The following is a 16,234-nucleotide window of genomic DNA, read 5'->3' as shown; positions in this document are numbered from 1 at the left end:
GACCTGATGAAGTTATCGCCGTTGGGGAAAACGGGACCGGGTGTGGCACGCTCGGTCGACTTCCGATGTGAGCCCTGGCCGACTCTCCCGGTCACACACACACACACACACGCCCATCGGCGCGCGTTCGGCGTTGACGACACGCATGGCTCCGCCGTACTGTCTTTCCAGGACCTTCGTTCTCCCAAGATTCCCATGGACCTTGGACCATGGACCATGGCCCATGCTGTACTTGTTTCTCCATCTTTTGCTCCTCCCTCCACACCACACGCGGGCGACTCTCACGGGAACGGGGCAGTAAGGAGCTCTGGATTATGAATCTGGCTTTTGCGGTCAGAATCCCGCGGGGTCTCCGCACACCTTTCCCCCACAAGGGTCATAGTGATGAGATGAACGTGGGTGGCGGGCGCTTGACGATTTTTCCTTAAGAGCGAGGTCGTCTCGCTCGCTTTCCTGGGCAGTTGGTTTTTTGTTTTTTGGCTCTCTGTCTCTCTCTCTTTCTATATCTCTTCCCAGTCGACTATCTGTCCGTCTGTCTTGTCGCTCCTCTCCATCCTCTTGGACAGTTAGGGTCAACAATTCCCCCTCCCATTCGAAGAACTTTGGGCAACCTTTGTGCGTAAAAAAAACAACAACACGCCAGTACAGTTGAAAGACAAAAAGACCATGGGTTCGAAGCTCTACTTCGGCCTCACGGGCAACGCCTTGAGCGTTCTTCAAATCGCCCTCGTCGTCTGCCCGGCCTTCATCCTCTTCGGATACAACCAGGCCGGCCTCGGCGGCCTGCTCACCACTGAGGATTGGGTCAAGACCTTCCCGGAGATCGACACCGTCCACACCACCGGCGCCACCAAGAACGCCAACTCGACGCTGCAGGGCTTCGTCGTCGCCACATTCACCATCGGTGCCCTCTTCGGCTCCCTCTCCTGCTCCTGGTCCGGCAACGCCTTTGGCCGCCGCAACGTCATCTTCTTTGCCGGTGTCTGCACCCTCGTCGGCGAGGTCCTCGAGTGTGCCTCCTTCCACCTGGCACAGCTCATCGTTGGCCGTCTCATCGTCGGTTTCGGCATTGGCCAGCTCAGTTCCATCGTGCCCGTCTGGCAGAGTGAGACGTCCGGTGCCAAGAACCGCGGTCGCCAGGTCGTCCTCACTGGTCTCTTCACCTGTGTCGGTTACGTCTTGGAGAGCTGGATCAACTTAGGCTTCTGGGAGCTCAAGACCGGCCCCGTCACGTGGCGCCCTCCCATCGCCATCGCCATCATTTTCTCCCTCGTCATGATGGGCAGCATCTACCTCCTTCCCGAGTCGCCCCGCTGGCTCGTCATGAAGGGTCATTCGGAGCAGGCTCGCAGCATCATTGCTGCCTTCAGGGGACTGCCCGAGGATTCTATGGAGGTCATGGCCGAAGTCGCCGGCATCGAGCACTCGCTCGAGGAGACCACTCAGAACGCTGCCAAACTCAGTGACATGCTCAAGATGGGCGACGACAAGCTTCTCTACCGCTTCGGCCTCTGCATCATGCTCCAGTTCTACCAGCAGATGTCCGGAAGCAACCTCGTCTCCGTCTATGCCCCCATCCTGTTCCAGCAGAACCTTGGCATGGAGCCCGAGGCGTCCAAGGCTCTGGCTGGTGGCGCCCTCACCTGGAAGTTCCTCTCGTCCTTCCTGGCCTTCTTCGCCATCGATCGGTTCGGTCGCCGCGCCGTCTTCATCTTCAGCGGCTTCGGCATGTGTGCCTGCATGACCTGCCTGGCCATCACGACCTCGTTCCCCAAGGACAACCAGGCTGCCCAGATCGCCGCCGGCTGCTTCATCTACCTTTTCAACACCTTCGTCCCCATCGGCTTCTTGGGCGCCAACTTCCTCTACTGCACTGAGATCGCCCCCATCCGTCTCCGCATGGCCATGTCTTCCATCTCCACCGCCAACCACTGGCTCTGGTAAGTCGCATCGATCCTACATAGTAGTATCTCCAATGAACACCAACTAACATCCTTGTCCTTTTTAGGAACTTTATCGTCGTCATGGTTACCCCTGTTGCCCTCAACACCATCGGCTGGCAATACTACATCGTGTACGCCGTCATCTCGGCCTGCATCCCCGTCAGCGTCTACTTCCTCTTCCCCGAGACCATGGGTCGCAATCTGGAGGAGATTGAGATGCTCTTCAAAGAGTCTCCTTCGGTGTTCGCCACGGTCAAGTTCGCCAAGAACCGGCCAATTGCCATGCCCCAGGAGTTTGAGAGCGACAAGCCGAACCAGAAGGCCGACTACGTAGAGAAGGCTACTGACGACTCTGCCTGATTGTGTACTACGAATTAATGAGTGTGGAAGGGGGGTAGGAGCTTTGCAAGCCACCCCGGGACGTGTCTAGAACTAGCAAGCGGAAATGATTTCAGCGACATATTCAGCGACTGAAATAATACAAACTGCCGAATCCGGTATATCAGCGCATACAAATTTCGTCTTCTCCTTTTACGTCTCCAACCTTGTTAAGTGATCTACAAGAGAACCAAAGTCTAAATGCCGTAATGGCGAGCTCCGTATTGCCTGCACTCGTTGGTGAAGAGCTTGTCCAACATATACGGGGCATACAAGCCTCCACGATAATACAGCGATACTTGTACGGTGTATTGCCTTTGATTGGGGTCTAACGAAGGTTCCCGGGCCACTCCCGGCGCTCATTCTTCTCATTCCCGGCCGCAACGCGGTTCACATATCTTGGTTGAATGGCGGACGTTTCAGCGGCGGAATGTTGGTTATTTCTGTTCGCAGAGCCGTCTCTCCAATACGATAAAGCTCTTTGTTGTTTCATACCATCAACATTTGGTGTCTTTTGTATGCCAGAGTACTCCAACTCAACATGCAGACAGGAACTCTAAACATCTGCATCTGGTCTCAATTGATTGGTGGTTCTCCAACACTACAATCACATGACTCTATCTAATTTTACTCAACAAGAACCCTGTAATGCACAGATTATATGGTGTCCAATAATAAGAGTCGCTGAGGAGGTGGCCTACTTGTGAAATAAACCACAGCTTCTCCGTGTGGCTCCTTGCTTCATTCTGCATCTTGACCAGCACATTGAGCTTCAGCTACCTCAACACCTCCGTTAGCGCTTATCGGATGCACTATAGCCCTGGGTCTTGGAGGAGTTTATTTGGCCAGAGCCGGGCCTGAGTGTCTGCGCCGCATTTAGGGCCTGCAACGATGTGCCTGGTCCGGTCTTACTCGCAGGGAACTAATGCCCAATATGGCAGGATGAAGAGGCCCTCAAGCCTTGGACGTGACATCAACAGGGCTATTTCCCTATGAGCAAAACTGTCGGTGCAGGCTGTAACGCCTTGTACTGTCAGCAGTGGGGCCATCCTGACATCTTGTTTGTCTGTCGGTTGCAGGAATCCTGATGGCCATGAAGCCCAAATACACTTGCAACGGGCAACCTGTCAGCAGCGCGATGCAGCAAATAGTGCAGCATCTCGTATTCGTCTATGTCTTGGCGGTCACTGCACCTTTGCGGCGTGACGAGTTGCGCATGTTGTATATCATGGGGTTGTTTCCCTGTTGCAAGTAGTTTATGTGAAGGCTCGAGATCTGCTCATCCATGAGGTTTCTTGAGTTGTGGAATCAGAATCAGGCCCATATAATCACCTCACAATGCTTACTTCGGTTGTTGCAGCTGTTTTGTCGGCGGCGGCCGCTGCGTCGGCGTGCGTTCCACCAACCGAGCCTCTCTCCAACAATATCCCCGAGGGATTCGGTATCCAGATTCAGAATGCTTCGGTTCCCGTTATTCACAACCGATACATCAACCTTTGGTCGGCGGGCGGTGGCGATCAGCACCTCTACCTCAGCCCAGCTGGAGATTCTGCGTTCAACTTGACTCTCGTGAACGGCGTTATCTCCCGGGGTATCATCCACGCAGTCATCAATGGAGAGGTAAAAAAAATTAAATTTGTTCATTGAAATTGCTTTCAAGCTCTAACGTAGTGCTCCAGTACACCGCAGATGACAACACTACCAAGATGTTCATGACGCAGCGTGGAGACCCTAAAGCCTTCTTTCAACCAGTCTATGGATGCAACCCGGACACGGATGCCGTTCAGATCGAATTGGACTTTGTATCCAGGGCCTCCTTGCCTGGCGGTTTCATTTGCTTCCGAAGCGCATCAGGAGAGAGACATGAGGCCAGGTATTCTCCTCCTGGAAACACTGGTAGGTTTCCTTGCCTCTGTGTCTGGTCTTGTGGTGTGGTTTGGTGACCACTTCGTCTCTTCCCCCCCCCCGCCCCTTCTTCTCGTTTTCCCCTTCTCGAAATATCACACAATGGTTTCCAGAACTGACATTGGGCTTTAGTCTTCAGGGCGGACCGCCCTTGTTTTGAGGTCACGTTGGCTGTTGTTCCCGTTCCTACGGCCTGAAATGAATTCAGTTGCCCGAGGGCGAAGGACTTCAATTTTGGCTCGCAGGTGTAGGCATCCATAGGCTTCTGGAATTTGCAAAAGATTCATTTTATAATTGTACAACCCGTGTCTCACAGTTGCCAACAATGATATATAGGTTAGTCTCAGCAAATTCACCAAAGTGGGGGTTTCTGTAGCTTCTGCAAAGCTCGCGGCTACACATCCCTCTGTAATTAAGTTATTGTACATACCGATTGACAGCGCCTAGCCGCTGAACTTTGTTAGCCGATGACCCCCTTTCACCCAACCATCGCAGATTGCCGTGCAACTCAAAATTATCACAGCCTATCCACTGTATGCATCTAAGCATTGCTATGATATTGCTGGACATGAACATGAAAGGGAATGTAGACAGATGGCTCGGGTGCTTGTTGGGCTCTCACTCTCACGTGAAACATCCAATGAAGCGGAGGGATGGGATTTTGTGCCGAGGTTCGACTCACTTGCACGACGTCGCATTTCGCGCTTGCGATCAGATCAACAACTCACCGCCAACAACACTCAACAACCGGTATATTGACTGCGCGCGAAACTAGCGCATCACAATGGATCACAACACAGGCGCCTCAGCAAGCGCGAGCCAACTGCCACAGACGCTGAGCGAACTCGAGGCGCTTCCATGGTGTCGCGCGCTCCTAAAGAGCCCCGGCATCACAACCTTCACCCCGCAATCCCGCGACCCAAAGAACTTGAACCCGCACGACAGGCTCTTCGGCAAGACACTCAACCACTCGGAGGGTATACCGGCGTGTATCAGCTTCCACCCCGAGAGCCCAGGACAGTCCGTCATCACCAAATTATCGACGCTCTTCGCACTCTCGCAAGGCATCGACGGTTATCCAGGGATCGCCCATGGCGGCATGACCGCAGTGCTCATCGACGAGGTGCTCGGCGTCCTCATCCAGAGGAACATGGATACTGACAGAGATCACCCGGTGTTCAAGATGAACACCGTGACCTCGTCGATGGACATCAAATACCTCAAGCCGATTGTCACGCCAGGGGTTGTTCTTGGGGTCGGGCAGATCAAGGAAATTCGCGGCAAGAAGCTGCTTCTCCGGGCGGTATTGAAGGACGCAAATGGGGTGGACTTAGCGACTTGCGACTCTGTATGGATTGGGATCCCGAGGGTGAAGATGTAAGCACGTTATTGGATTATCCATGGAAACTGGGGAGAGTTGTCAGGGAGCACAAGGGGAAAGGTTTTCCTGTGAATTTGGAGTCTCGTAGAGGTTCAGCGAACGGTATACGACTTTTATACAAGCCGCTTTGCTTTCTGAGTTCTTGCGCTATTCTAAATCCCTCAGCATCCCAACGCCTCCTGTGTCAGACTATGGTTTCATTCCAAATATCATCGGGTGAAAGTGCACCCCGGACTAGTACTGGTTCCGTACGCGCCTCATAGAATTCAGACTTTTTCATACTCAAATCGAAGGGAATAAAATTGTGCCTTTCGCTAAAACAAACATAACGAGAAATTCGAAAAGAACTATTTTATTCAAGCTCTGAGCTATCTTATCTCGGCTGCGTGCAACTAGGCCTTCTTCCAAGCAGCGTTGAGGATGTCCTTGACAGTCCAAGCCTTGATTTCGGGGAAAATCTCGTTGAGGGTCTTGGTACCAGCAGGGGGAAGGTCAAAAACTCCGTCCTCGAACCACAGACCAAACAAGGAAGCCATGCCCTGCAAGGCCTCCTTGGGGAAGAAGGGATACACAGGAACATGGGAAGGGAGCTCCGTCACCTGTCCAGTCTTCAACTTGTCGACACTGTCGTAGGTAACCTTGAACTTCGTGTCTGATGTCGATCACAGTTAGCAACGAACACATTGAATTGGGGTTACCCAGCGGCTTTTACATACCCTTGGCAGCCTCCGCATGCTGAAGAAACTCATTCCAGGTGACCTTATCACCAACAATGAAAGTCTCAGGCTCCCACTTCTCGAGGTCCAAAGCGGCGGCGACAAACTTGCTCACGTCTGCGGTGTGAGTGAATGCAACAGGAGTGTTACCAGACCCAGGAATGGTCGCAACGTTGTTTGGGATGTCGAGGACGAGTGTGAAAGGAGTCATGTTGGACGGGATAGCAGGCGTTGCCCAGTAGTCCAAGAAGTATCCGTTGTGGATAACTGTGTACTCGAGGCCTTTGGTCTCTTTCAGCAGAGCCTTAGCTTTGAGCTTGTTAGGAATTGAGGGCAGTTGACTGCCTTGTCTAAGGAGAAGGTCAGCGTATGTTTGACGTCCTCATAGGTTCATTTGAGACGCACTTCTCAGTATGGGGCACGCCCCAGCCGCTCGTGATGAATCTTTTAGTTGTCGTTGATGCATCGGCGGCACGGATCAGTTCAAACTCCCTGGGAGCTTCGCCTGTCGGGGGCATCATATTGATGGCGGAGATGACGGTGTGAACGTTGTTGTCTTCAAGGACCTTGGTTGTGGCCTCAATGTCGGCATAGTCAACAGCGATTATGGAAGCTCCAAGCTTCTTCTCCAGTTCAGGGTTTGCCTTGCATCAAGTTAGTCTACCTTCCAATGGTTTATGATGATCTCTCAAAAGCAATGGCCCAATACCTTTCTGGCGAGAATCTTGACCTCATGTTTGCCAGCGGCGACAATGGCCTCAACCAAAGTTCGCCCAACGTTTCCGGTACCTCCAGCAACTGCAACGACGACCATTTTAGATCGATGTTATGGAAAAAATGTTAGAATAATGGGCGATGACTAGTAAGTTGGGAACAATGCTCTTGATTCAGACGGTGGGTAGACTGAAGTCAAGAGAGTTGATGGTTTACAGCCACGACTCTGGTTCTTATATGTGCACTTTTGACAACGCCGGCGGGTGTACAAAGTCCGTTACCTAGGCCTTTTGACAGCGGACTTTGTGATCCTCATCACCTAATCATATGGAAGCGGATGTTATTAAAGCTTAGGGGCGCGCATGTGGCGGATACAATTGGCTTGGCTAGCAAGCGCGCTATCAACAGAACGAGACAGGTAAGCAAAGGTGTCGTTCCGCCTTCTCGTACTCGGCCCACACTTCGGAAGGTATGTAGCCCCTTTGAGTCTCAGTAACGTCAGTTATTGGCACAGGAACTATCAGTGCTAGCAGGTAAGAAGAAAAGTTGGTCGTTCTCTCTGCTTTCCGTCTCACGTGTTGATGTGTGACGAGTAAGGGTAACTGTAACTTGGGTGAGCAAGGCCTTCTTCGGCCGCCACAAAATACATCCGCCAACATGCCAACGATCCATAAGCGGAGCAACGCCACAGCGCATTTCCACGTGGCGTAGATTGCCCACGGGAAGTTCCTGGTCTGAGGGCTCAGCGGACTTCTACCGGACTTACCTAATGATCAGCACGGATGCAATTTACTTCCGGTATTACGTGACCTGGCCAATCATGAAACTTCTTCCTCTTCAGCTTTCATTTCTCCCATGCAAAGATATCTTTCCTGATGGCCTGATTTGAATCCGAGATCTTGGTTCGATTTTGAGCTCACATTTCTAAAAGGCGGACTTTCGGGTTGCTATTCGAGGCCGAATTCCTGCCAGCCACGCCGCCACGCCGCACCGCTGCACCGGCCTCGGGTGGGTCTTTCTCTCCGGTTTACATCTCCGAAACGGCCGAGAAGGACAAAGTGACCGGCCCGGAGGAGTCTTTCGGGATTCTCCACACATACGCGCATCATCATGGACACCATGGATACAGAGTCTGTTCAAAGCGGACGGACGCGGGACAAAGCGTCACGCATTGCCAAGGCTAGTTTGATTTATGAACCTACGGGACGTACGGTGGGTTAGGGACTGACAGATGCAACATAGGCTTGTCTAAGATGCCAGTCTAAAAAGATAAAGTGTGATGGAATGACTCCATCGTGCACTCCTTGTGTCAACCGCAACAACGAGTGCGTGTACCAACAAATGCAGAGGCGCCGTGGTCCAGGCCGGAGGTATTGAGCATTTTCCTCTGTCCATGCAATTTGATCGCGAGTTTGCACTAACTTTCTTGGAGCAAAATGTACATCCAAGCCCTTGAAGAGCGGCTTTCCAAAATGGAGGCTGTTCTTAGCCAGGCTGGGCTTCCGAGGCCGGGTGCGCCGCCAACGAGGGTGTCCCCTTCAGAAACTGACGCCGCGTCCGTGTCTGTGTTCGCCGGTCCGCCCGTGACGTCTGGCACAACTGCTGGGCCCAACCCCAGCACCGACGCTCAGCAAGCTGGTTTTGCCCAGGCATCAACAGACCATCCAATGGTCGATGAAGCAGGGCCGTCGATCCCTCGTATGTCCCAAAACTCTAGCGAACAGTCGGATCAACGAGGCAGCCAGACGCCTGCGCCCCCGCCTCGGGATATCCCAGAACCGCCGAAGCAGCTCTCAAACAAGATGCCCGTGTTTGCCGTCATTGCAAGCCGAATGCGAGAGGTCAATACTGCATCTTACTGCTCTACATTCAACAGACAGGTCTTTACGCCTCGCCTCGAGAGAGAAGAGGCCATCACGATGTTGATGCCTCTGTATGACGACGTCATCGACAATTACCCCCTTCTCAACTTTCACTATTTCGTCCGTCATTTCGAGAAGCTGCCAGAGGCCGACAACACCTTCAACAACACATCCGGCTGGGCATACATGAATGCTGTTATCTCTGTTGGGACTCGGCGAAAGTCCATCAACAACGCATTCCAGGATGTCTGCCAACTTGCTTGGCCCTTTTTCAAAAACGCTTTTTCCGTCCTGACGGAGTTGATGGTCAAGGGTACCGACCTGTTGGCCGTGCAGGCCATAGTCGCCATGGCAGTGTTCATGCAGGGGACCACGTGCATGAGGACGGCGGCTCTCCTGTCGTCTTCCGCGGCGAGACTATCGCAGAGCATCGGCCTGCATAGACAGCCTTGTGTCATGATGTCAATGTGCGTACAGGATGTGGAGGCGCGAAGTCGGGTATTCTGGGCGGCGTATATCCTCGAAAAAGAGATGGGTCTGAACCACGGGCTTGACTCTATACAAGACGACGATGATATTGAGACAGAGCTACCGAGCGGCCGCGGAGACGGTGTCGATGTGCTGAACCTGAGAGCGAAGCTTGCCATGGTGGAGTCCTCTATCCGGAGACGACTGTACACAGCGAAAGGCCTTCGACTCACCGATGACGATCTAGTCAAGGCCATCATCGACCTTGATGCTCTCCTTGAAGAATGGAGGTCAAGCCTGCCTGCTGAACTCCAACCATCGTATGAGCCCCGGACGGCGAGCCCGGACATCGCTTCCGACATCTTGAATCTGCACTTGGCATTCTTCAGGTGCACGATGATGGTGCACTGGGCTGCGAGACGACACAACCAATACCCGACAATGGCCGTACTCGTGGGGACGTCAGGCGGGTTCGAGATGCCCTACATCCAGCTTTCCTTTTCGCAGAAGCGATGTCGGATGGCGGCGCACGCGACCATCGGACTATTTCGAACCATCTCCACGCCACAATATGCCGACTTGTGGTTAGTCTTGCGCGTGAAACCTTGCCTTCCTCTGAGACACTTGACTGACGTCGACAGGCGAATACTCTGCTATCCTCTGTGCGCCAGTCTGACGCTCTTGACGGATGTGCTCGAGAACCCAGGCTGCTCTCGTGCTCGCGGCGACTTGGCGGCGACAAGAAGCTTTGCCCATTTCCTCCAGAAGTTCGAAAAGTCGGAAGGCTGCGACCTGAAGCGCGTCTTGACGGCGTGCGCCTTCTTGCAGAGGACCGCGCAACGTGCCGTCGACGATGCGCAGAACATGATGCACGCCCAGAACCTCGTGGTTAACGACGGCCCCGGTGTGCCACTGATACCGGGTTTCAATCTCAGTGAGGACGCGCAGGTGAGACATCAGCCGTGATGCAGTTTTAGTTTCCGCGGCCACGGCTGACAGTTTTCTTTGACATCTAGGTCTTACAGGCGCTGCTTGGAGCCGCAACCCATCCCATGTATCTCGTCCAGGGACTGATGGGGACCTTGCCCAACCGAGATCAACGTCTCATAACGAGACTTGCCCACCTTCTCGGCACTCCCTTGGAGAGTGGCAAACCTGGAAGTCCTCTTGGGCCACAACCGTTGCAGCCGGAGACGTACGGCTTCGGCTTCGGCCAAGGTCAAGCGGGAAGTGATCCAACAGCGAACTGGTCCTGAGGTTGAGAGCGATTTAATGGGGATTTGGGAGTCTGGTCCGGGGGAAGAGGGGAGACTTCATCACCAATAGCATCCACCAGGGTAACCCCGAGTTTCTTGCAGGGAAGGGGAGACAAAAGTGGCGTTTGCTCAAGTAAAGCTATGCACGACAATGTCGCACAATTGGGCGGGTTGTGGCGCAGGGATTTTGGGCTGAACCGATCCTGCCAAGCAAGGGCTTCAGGATGTCTTTTTATGTCGAGGAAAAAGCAACGACAATGCTCTCTTATGCCCCTTTGGTTGCTGGTGGATGTGTTCGCTGACGGTGCCCCCTGCACACCTACTCGGATGCCACGGATATGAGCGTGAAGTGAGAGAGAGAGAGAGAGAGAGAGCGCGACACGGCTATGCTCCTTTGTGTCGTCGAACTCTTCGTCCGTTCATCTGCGTCTAGGACTTCAATCACTTAAGAGAATGTTATCAGTTAGCTCCCGTCGTGTAAATCGCATTGAAGTGTTAACCTGCCCATCTCTACGTCAAGCCAAGATATCAACCGAGTCTAGGCTACTTAAAGAGACCCAGAATAACAACACCCCGCCAAGTTCTGGGCTGCCGCTATTCGAAGCCGCGCTCGGGTGGGCGTCGTCATCAAATTAGCATCCTGCTCCGTCAGTACCCAATGATGCGTTGGCCATAACGCAAAAGGCCTATTCAAGACCGACGACAAGCCCTGGGCAAGACCACCTGTCCTATGACAGGACGCAGGCCATCCCAGTGGCCACACCAACTCGGACCGTGCCATGAGCATGAGGCGCAGGAATCGTATCTATAAGTGCCTCTTATTCTCTAGGACTAAGCATATAAATGAAAGGGTCTGCTGGGATCTATATACCCAGGTGAACGAAGGTATCAAAATTCAAATGAAGGTAATTACCATGAGTCGGGCTGGAACATTAATGGGAACGGAATGATCCGATGCAAGCCGGGATGGCCTGGACAGGCCTGGACGGGTTGGGGGCATCACGACAGACCGCGTCCGTCTCGGCTCATAATGTCTTGGGTTCATATGCAGGGATAACGCCCCAATCAGTTGGTCCTTCATCCAGCTCGGAGCCGCACACCCGCTGCCAACCCATTGCCCAGGGGCCTATCATGCGGATGACCGTCAAGAGACAGAGATTGCCATCCAGGCAGCGGGCAACACTGCCCAGAATCCTCTGCTGAATAAAAGAGATGATGCGTCCCGTCCCCTCTTCCATCCAACCCAATTACGTGGGATTGCGTTCCTTTGTTGCCTGTGCCCCCGCGAGTTGTCGACTATAGTTGCCATGCTTCTTCACGGAATTTGAGCTGCTCCGCATATCTCAACACGTTCTCTCCTTTTGCTATCCACATTAGCCGAAGATGTCGGCCGTTAAAGACTTGGCGGCCGGTGCCTTGGCATGGGCGCGTAGCCCACGCTCGCCGGCTTACAGCAAGCTGACCACCGAGGGTGACGCTGAAGCCTTGCGGTCTCCGACCCCGCCCCTGGGATCTTGTCTCTCGAGAAGGCTCCAAAGGCTCTCACCCAAGGCCATGCTTGCTCTCGTGGCTCCTTTGTTGCTCTTTTCTGGTTTGCTTTTCACTGTCGTGAGTTGCCTATCTACTCTGTCGACATGGCATGCTCCTAACACAGCCAGAGCCACACGGATATAAAGGGTTCCCATCTGAGTCCCCAAGGAAATGGGCTGGCACCACTTTCTTCGATAGAACAGGGCGGCTCTCGGCGCCTCCGAATAATCGTTCCGGCAGATAGCCCGTCGCCCAACCTCTGCAAGATGCTCATGTCGGCGCTTGTTTCTGGCTATCCCAGTCCCGTCATCGTGAACTGGGGCCGCGACTTCAACAAGGGCCCCGGAGGATTCGGCGGCTCCCATCTCGGCAAGATTGACGGCTCTCTCGATTTTCTGGACGCCATCACGTCTGACGATGCTCCTGAAGACGAGCGCCTTGGGCCTGACGACCTCGTCCTGATTGTCGATGCTTATGATGTCTGGTTTCAGCTTCCACCTTCTATCCTAATCCGACGATATATGGCACAGAACCATGCCGCAGACGAGCGCATTCGCAAGGAGTGGAGTGAGCCCCGTTCATGGTTCACTTCCGACTCCAATAAGAGGAGCCCCACGCCACGGCAGTCCATCATCATCTCAACTCAGAAGAAGTGCTGGCCTGATGCCAGCCTCGGCTCCGACCCTCACTGCGACCAACTTCCCGAGTCTAGCGCAAGAAAAGACATGTACGGCCCGCACACGGACGAAGATCCGGAGCAGATGCACGATCGCCGCCCACGCTATGTCAACAGCGGCAGCATCATTGGCCCCGTCGGTGAGATGCGACGCATGCTTCGCCGTGCCCAAGAGAAGGTAGTAGCCAAGCGCGCTGCCGGGTTAAACATATTCAGCGACCAAGGCATCTTTGCCGAGATATTTGGCGAGCAAGAAATTTGGCGGACTTGGAAACGAAAAGATCACGCCCAGTGGGTCAAGAACCAGACCGAGCATCCGGAAGATGCAGCCAAGGAGCAACAGGAACACGATTTCGGCGTTGGCTTGGACTACGTTCAAGACCTATTCACTCCCACTGTGTTCGAGGAGGTTGACGGTCTCTATGTCGTGCTGAGCAATGGCTCCGCACTTCGAGATGCCGCAGCAGAAAGGGGTATCATCCCACCAAGAGTTTCCGGTGTCCCGGAGGACATGATTGGAATGCGCAGTCCCCTCGAGGAGACCGGCGTCAACATCCACCTGGGCTGGAATGACCTCCCGCTGTACACGGACTTCTGGAGCACCTCCGTGCCGGTGATGGTGCATCACAATGCGCATCGTAACGGACTGAAGGAGGAGAGACTGCGGGACTGGTGGAAAAACAACTGGTTCTTTCCCTATCTTCGACAGCTGTTGGAGGTACAAGCGAAACCAAAAAAGTCTTTGGAACCGTTGCTCAAGATTCCAGGGCGAGATGGCGTGGAGGACCTCGTGTACGGAGCCCCGGAGGCGGACGCCATGAAGAGGAAAACTCGCATATTTAACCAGGAGAGCCTGAGGGATAAAGGCCTGATAGAAGCTGATTGGGATGGCTTATGTAAGTCAGAGGGACATGAAGAATGGTGGAAGGATGTTCTCCAAGATAACAAGGGTCCAGTGTAAGGACACCTAGAGCTTACTGCAATATTCAAGTAATGAACAATTCTTTCTTCTGAAGAATTCGTTTGATGCTGTGCTTGAAAGGGATGATGGAAATGAGACTGCTATCCTAAGCTCAGAGTTTTGAGTCCTATTTTTTGAGTTGGGTCAAGTTTCTTTAGACATGGTCTCAGACCCAAAACACACAACGCACCTCGGGCTTAAAAGTAAAAGGCATCAAAGTGGTGATGTTACATACTCAGTTGCGCGAGGACTGCAAGTAAGCCAAATACCAATGATTGTTGTGTATTCTGGTTCAGGCAGTTCGGCCGGAAACGATGTCTTGGCTGCATGAGTTTATTCCATGACGTGAACTGGTGACCCGTCCCAGGTCGATGAATGGATTGCTGCGACAGGTTGCCGCGTCACCTACCAGTGGGTGTGGGAAATTTCAAGGGTTCTGATCCAAGGTCAAGCTCTCCCAGAGCCAGAATTTGGAACAAACACTTCACATATGAACACTTCCATGGGGTGTTCAGTCATTGCATTTTACGGTTGTGTTTATAAACGTTTCCCCCCCCCCACAATGCTCACCGTTGCTTTGGCTCGTCAAGAAAAAAAACAGGCTACTCTTCCTTTCCCTTTCCCCCAATCTTCGGTATTAAATCCTTTGTTATCAGACTGTCGATCGAGACCGAACAAATCGGTGGTATCCGCCGCCAAGCCCGTTGTGTCACGAACTTCGTCCCTTGACTCGTTCCGGAAAGCCATGAAATAACAGGTCGTCCCGTCGAACCCCTTCTCGCTACACGATGCGAGCAGGCCACTGAGAGCTCGGAGAACACGCATCGTGGTACTTGGCATGCATGTACGAACTGGCTGGTTGGGGGTCGGCAAGCAACACGAGCTTCTATTGCTATTTTGGGGCGTTTAGGCAGCAGCATTTAGAGCACTACTTCTGTTCCCGAAGGATTCCATCGGCCGGAAAGGGAAACGAAGACATTTAATCAGGGAAGCCAAATGGCGGGGGATCGTCCACTGTTCCTGACAGCGGCATTTCCCTCGTCGTGTAATTGGCTAAAACGAAGAAGGCCGGAGCTCTTGTTGGTAGCACCTTAACGCCTCCATACATCTGACGCATGTAAGACTGTAATGTTTCATAGCGATACGAACGATGGGATATGAAGAGTGGGCAACAAGACTTCGGTTTTTGCGATACACCTCTCTATTTAAATGCGCCGTTCCCTCCCTCGAATTACCTGGCCTTGTGATCGGAGAGGAAAAAACGAATATCCAGTCGTAGCCCTAGATATTCGTCTGGGTCTAGATATGAACAAGACTTACTTTGGTAAGTCTTCCGGGCATCCTTGAAGTTCTTCGAGTTGATAATATTCATTAGAAACCATGGCCCAAGACCAGCCTACCGAAGACTCGAGCATTCGATCCCCTCTGCCCCAATACCAAGCCATGCACACTCCTGCCTCTTCGACTGCTTGTGCGAACGCCAGCTTTTGCAACGCTAGCCATTGCCATATCGCTCAGTCATGCCATCATGGGCAAGCTGATGGGTCAACGGCTCAGTCCAACGTTGTGCCTGTTGCCCTCTTGAGAAGATGGCCGGCCTTAATCGAGTGCCCTGGGTGCAGAGCGGTTTTGCCCACCAACACTGACCACGTGGTCGGGAAGGGATCCCAGTGAGTGGCAATGTTCCGTCCTCTGTTCTTACGATATCGTGCTTACCGCTCGTTTCAGCTGGATGGCCGCCATGTTCTTCTGCACCACCGTCATCGGCGTGTTCATTCCCTACGCTATAACATCGTTCAAGGATATTCGACATTCCTGCGCGCGCTGCGGACGTAAGGTTGCCACTCAACGATTCGGTAGTGGCACCAAAGCCCATTTGATGTAAGTGAGGCTAGGTTAGCACTTGGAGTTTGATGGCAAGGTACCTTGCAGATCCATCGCACGGCTTCAAACTTATCAAAGAACATCGTCGTCTCTTTTTACAAATCATTTGGTATACACCAATCCTCTTGCAAGTCCCAGAAAAGAAGGGAAAATTTAAAAGAAAAAATCAAATAACTCTGTAAAGCTCAATACGTTTCCTTTTCACTCAGACCGCTCTGGAGCGATATGTGTTTATAGTCACCTTTGCCTGACTCAGAGATCCTATGCATGCCTTACATTCTTCGTCGTTTTGATTTCGTTAAACCTAGCCAGATCGCGGCATACACAGTAGTTCTTTTCCCGTATACGACTCCAAGATATTGTCTTTGGATGGTTTATTCTAAAGATAGGGAACTTTGCATCTTGCCAACAAGAAGCTTGGGCTAACTCAGTCTTCCAACTGCCCAATCAAGTTCTTGCCCCAGTTATCCCATCTAAACAACTACTACGTCTCCTAATAGACCTCCGGCCGCTCGATTGTGTACTGGCACCTGCTTTACTTCCATATTTGGGCAACATGA

The 16,234-nt window shown here is 52.8% G+C and overlaps 7 protein-coding genes across 7 annotated transcripts; 6 read left to right on the top strand and 1 right to left on the bottom strand.

The window, feature by feature from the left end:
* The first annotated feature begins 72 nt into the window (after positions 1-72).
* On the top strand, positions 73-2,459 carry CDEST_09327 (Putative major facilitator, sugar transporter, major facilitator superfamily). Its single transcript, XM_062925486.1, has 2 exons — positions 73-1,940; positions 2,009-2,459. The coding sequence occupies exons 1-2, from the start codon at positions 667-669 to the stop codon at positions 2,301-2,303; spliced, it is 1,569 nt and encodes a 522-aa protein (XP_062781537.1). The 5' UTR covers positions 73-666; the 3' UTR covers positions 2,304-2,459.
* Positions 2,460-3,596: 1,137 nt separating this feature from the next.
* On the top strand, positions 3,597-4,652 carry CDEST_09326 (uncharacterized protein). Its single transcript, XM_062925485.1, has 3 exons — positions 3,597-3,941; positions 4,001-4,217; positions 4,359-4,652. Exons 1-3 carry the CDS (start codon positions 3,660-3,662, stop codon positions 4,421-4,423), a joined length of 564 nt encoding a protein of 187 aa, XP_062781536.1. The 5' UTR covers positions 3,597-3,659; the 3' UTR covers positions 4,424-4,652.
* Positions 4,653-4,938: 286 nt separating this feature from the next.
* CDEST_09324 (Putative NmrA-like domain, NAD(P)-binding domain superfamily) lies at positions 4,939-7,265 on the bottom strand. Its single transcript, XM_062925483.1, has 4 exons — positions 7,033-7,265; positions 6,729-6,967; positions 6,324-6,673; positions 4,939-6,259 (listed from the first exon to the last, which is right to left on the bottom strand). Exons 1-4 carry the CDS (start codon positions 7,135-7,137, stop codon positions 6,000-6,002), a joined length of 954 nt encoding a protein of 317 aa, XP_062781534.1. The 5' UTR covers positions 7,138-7,265; the 3' UTR covers positions 4,939-5,999.
* CDEST_09325 (Putative Thioesterase domain, HotDog domain superfamily) lies at positions 4,944-5,755 on the top strand. Its single transcript, XM_062925484.1, has one exon. It carries the CDS (start codon positions 5,011-5,013, stop codon positions 5,605-5,607), a length of 597 nt encoding a protein of 198 aa, XP_062781535.1. The 5' UTR covers positions 4,944-5,010; the 3' UTR covers positions 5,608-5,755.
* A 1,056-nt stretch (positions 7,266-8,321) lies between the features above and the next one.
* On the top strand, positions 8,322-11,044 carry CDEST_09323 (uncharacterized protein; the record flags this gene model as incomplete). Its single annotated transcript, XM_062925482.1, has 4 exons — positions 8,322-8,407; positions 8,470-9,951; positions 10,009-10,315; positions 10,384-11,044. The coding sequence occupies 4 exons, from the start codon at positions 8,322-8,324 to the stop codon at positions 10,621-10,623; spliced, it is 2,115 nt and encodes a 704-aa protein (XP_062781533.1). The 3' UTR covers positions 10,624-11,044.
* Positions 11,045-12,006: 962 nt separating this feature from the next.
* Positions 12,007-13,790, top strand: CDEST_09322 (uncharacterized protein; the record flags this gene model as incomplete). The annotated part of the gene is made up of 2 exons (XM_062925481.1): positions 12,007-12,231; positions 12,282-13,790. The coding sequence occupies 2 exons, from the start codon at positions 12,007-12,009 to the stop codon at positions 13,788-13,790; spliced, it is 1,734 nt and encodes a 577-aa protein (XP_062781532.1).
* Positions 13,791-15,095: 1,305 nt separating this feature from the next.
* On the top strand, positions 15,096-15,675 carry CDEST_09321 (Putative LITAF domain containing protein; the record flags this gene model as incomplete). The annotated part of the gene is made up of 3 exons (XM_062925480.1): positions 15,096-15,114; positions 15,166-15,460; positions 15,519-15,675. The coding sequence occupies 3 exons, from the start codon at positions 15,096-15,098 to the stop codon at positions 15,673-15,675; spliced, it is 471 nt and encodes a 156-aa protein (XP_062781531.1).
* Positions 15,676-16,234: the final 559 nt, after the last annotated feature.

This window comes from Colletotrichum destructivum, chromosome 6 (genome assembly GCF_034447905.1).
Source record: "Colletotrichum destructivum chromosome 6, complete sequence".
In the NCBI taxonomy this organism is placed as follows: domain Eukaryota; kingdom Fungi; phylum Ascomycota; class Sordariomycetes; order Glomerellales; family Glomerellaceae; genus Colletotrichum; species Colletotrichum destructivum.
This window is presented reverse-complemented; position numbering and strand designations above follow the sequence as displayed.

What these genes read in the sequence shown, in the direction of transcription:
- CDEST_09327 (XM_062925486.1), top strand. Translation starts at nt 667, where the DNA reads ATGGGTTCGAAGCTCTACTTCGGCCTCACGGGCAACGCCTTGAGCGTT. An exon ending in ACCGCCAACCACTGGCTCTG is followed by an intron (nt 1,941 to 2,008) that starts GTAAGTCGCATC and finishes TGTCCTTTTTAG; the next exon opens with GAACTTTATCGTCGTCATGG.
- CDEST_09326 (XM_062925485.1), top strand. Translation starts at nt 3,660, where the DNA reads ATGCTTACTTCGGTTGTTGCAGCTGTTTTGTCGGCGGCGGCCGCTGCG. An exon ending in ACGCAGTCATCAATGGAGAG is followed by an intron (nt 3,942 to 4,000) that starts GTAAAAAAAATT and finishes GTAGTGCTCCAG; the next exon opens with TACACCGCAGATGACAACAC. An exon ending in TTCTCCTCCTGGAAACACTG is followed by an intron (nt 4,218 to 4,358) that starts GTAGGTTTCCTT and finishes ATTGGGCTTTAG; the next exon opens with TCTTCAGGGCGGACCGCCCT.
- CDEST_09325 (XM_062925484.1), top strand. Translation starts at nt 5,011, where the DNA reads ATGGATCACAACACAGGCGCCTCAGCAAGCGCGAGCCAACTGCCACAG.
- CDEST_09324 (XM_062925483.1), bottom strand. Translation starts at nt 7,137, where the DNA reads ATGGTCGTCGTTGCAGTTGCTGGAGGTACCGGAAACGTTGGGCGAACT. An exon ending in GGCGTGCCCCATACTGAGAA is followed by an intron (nt 6,674 to 6,728) that starts GTGCGTCTCAAA and finishes CCTTCTCCTTAG; the next exon opens with ACAAGGCAGTCAACTGCCCT. An exon ending in GCATGCGGAGGCTGCCAAGG is followed by an intron (nt 6,260 to 6,323) that starts GTATGTAAAAGC and finishes GATCGACATCAG; the next exon opens with ACACGAAGTTCAAGGTTACC.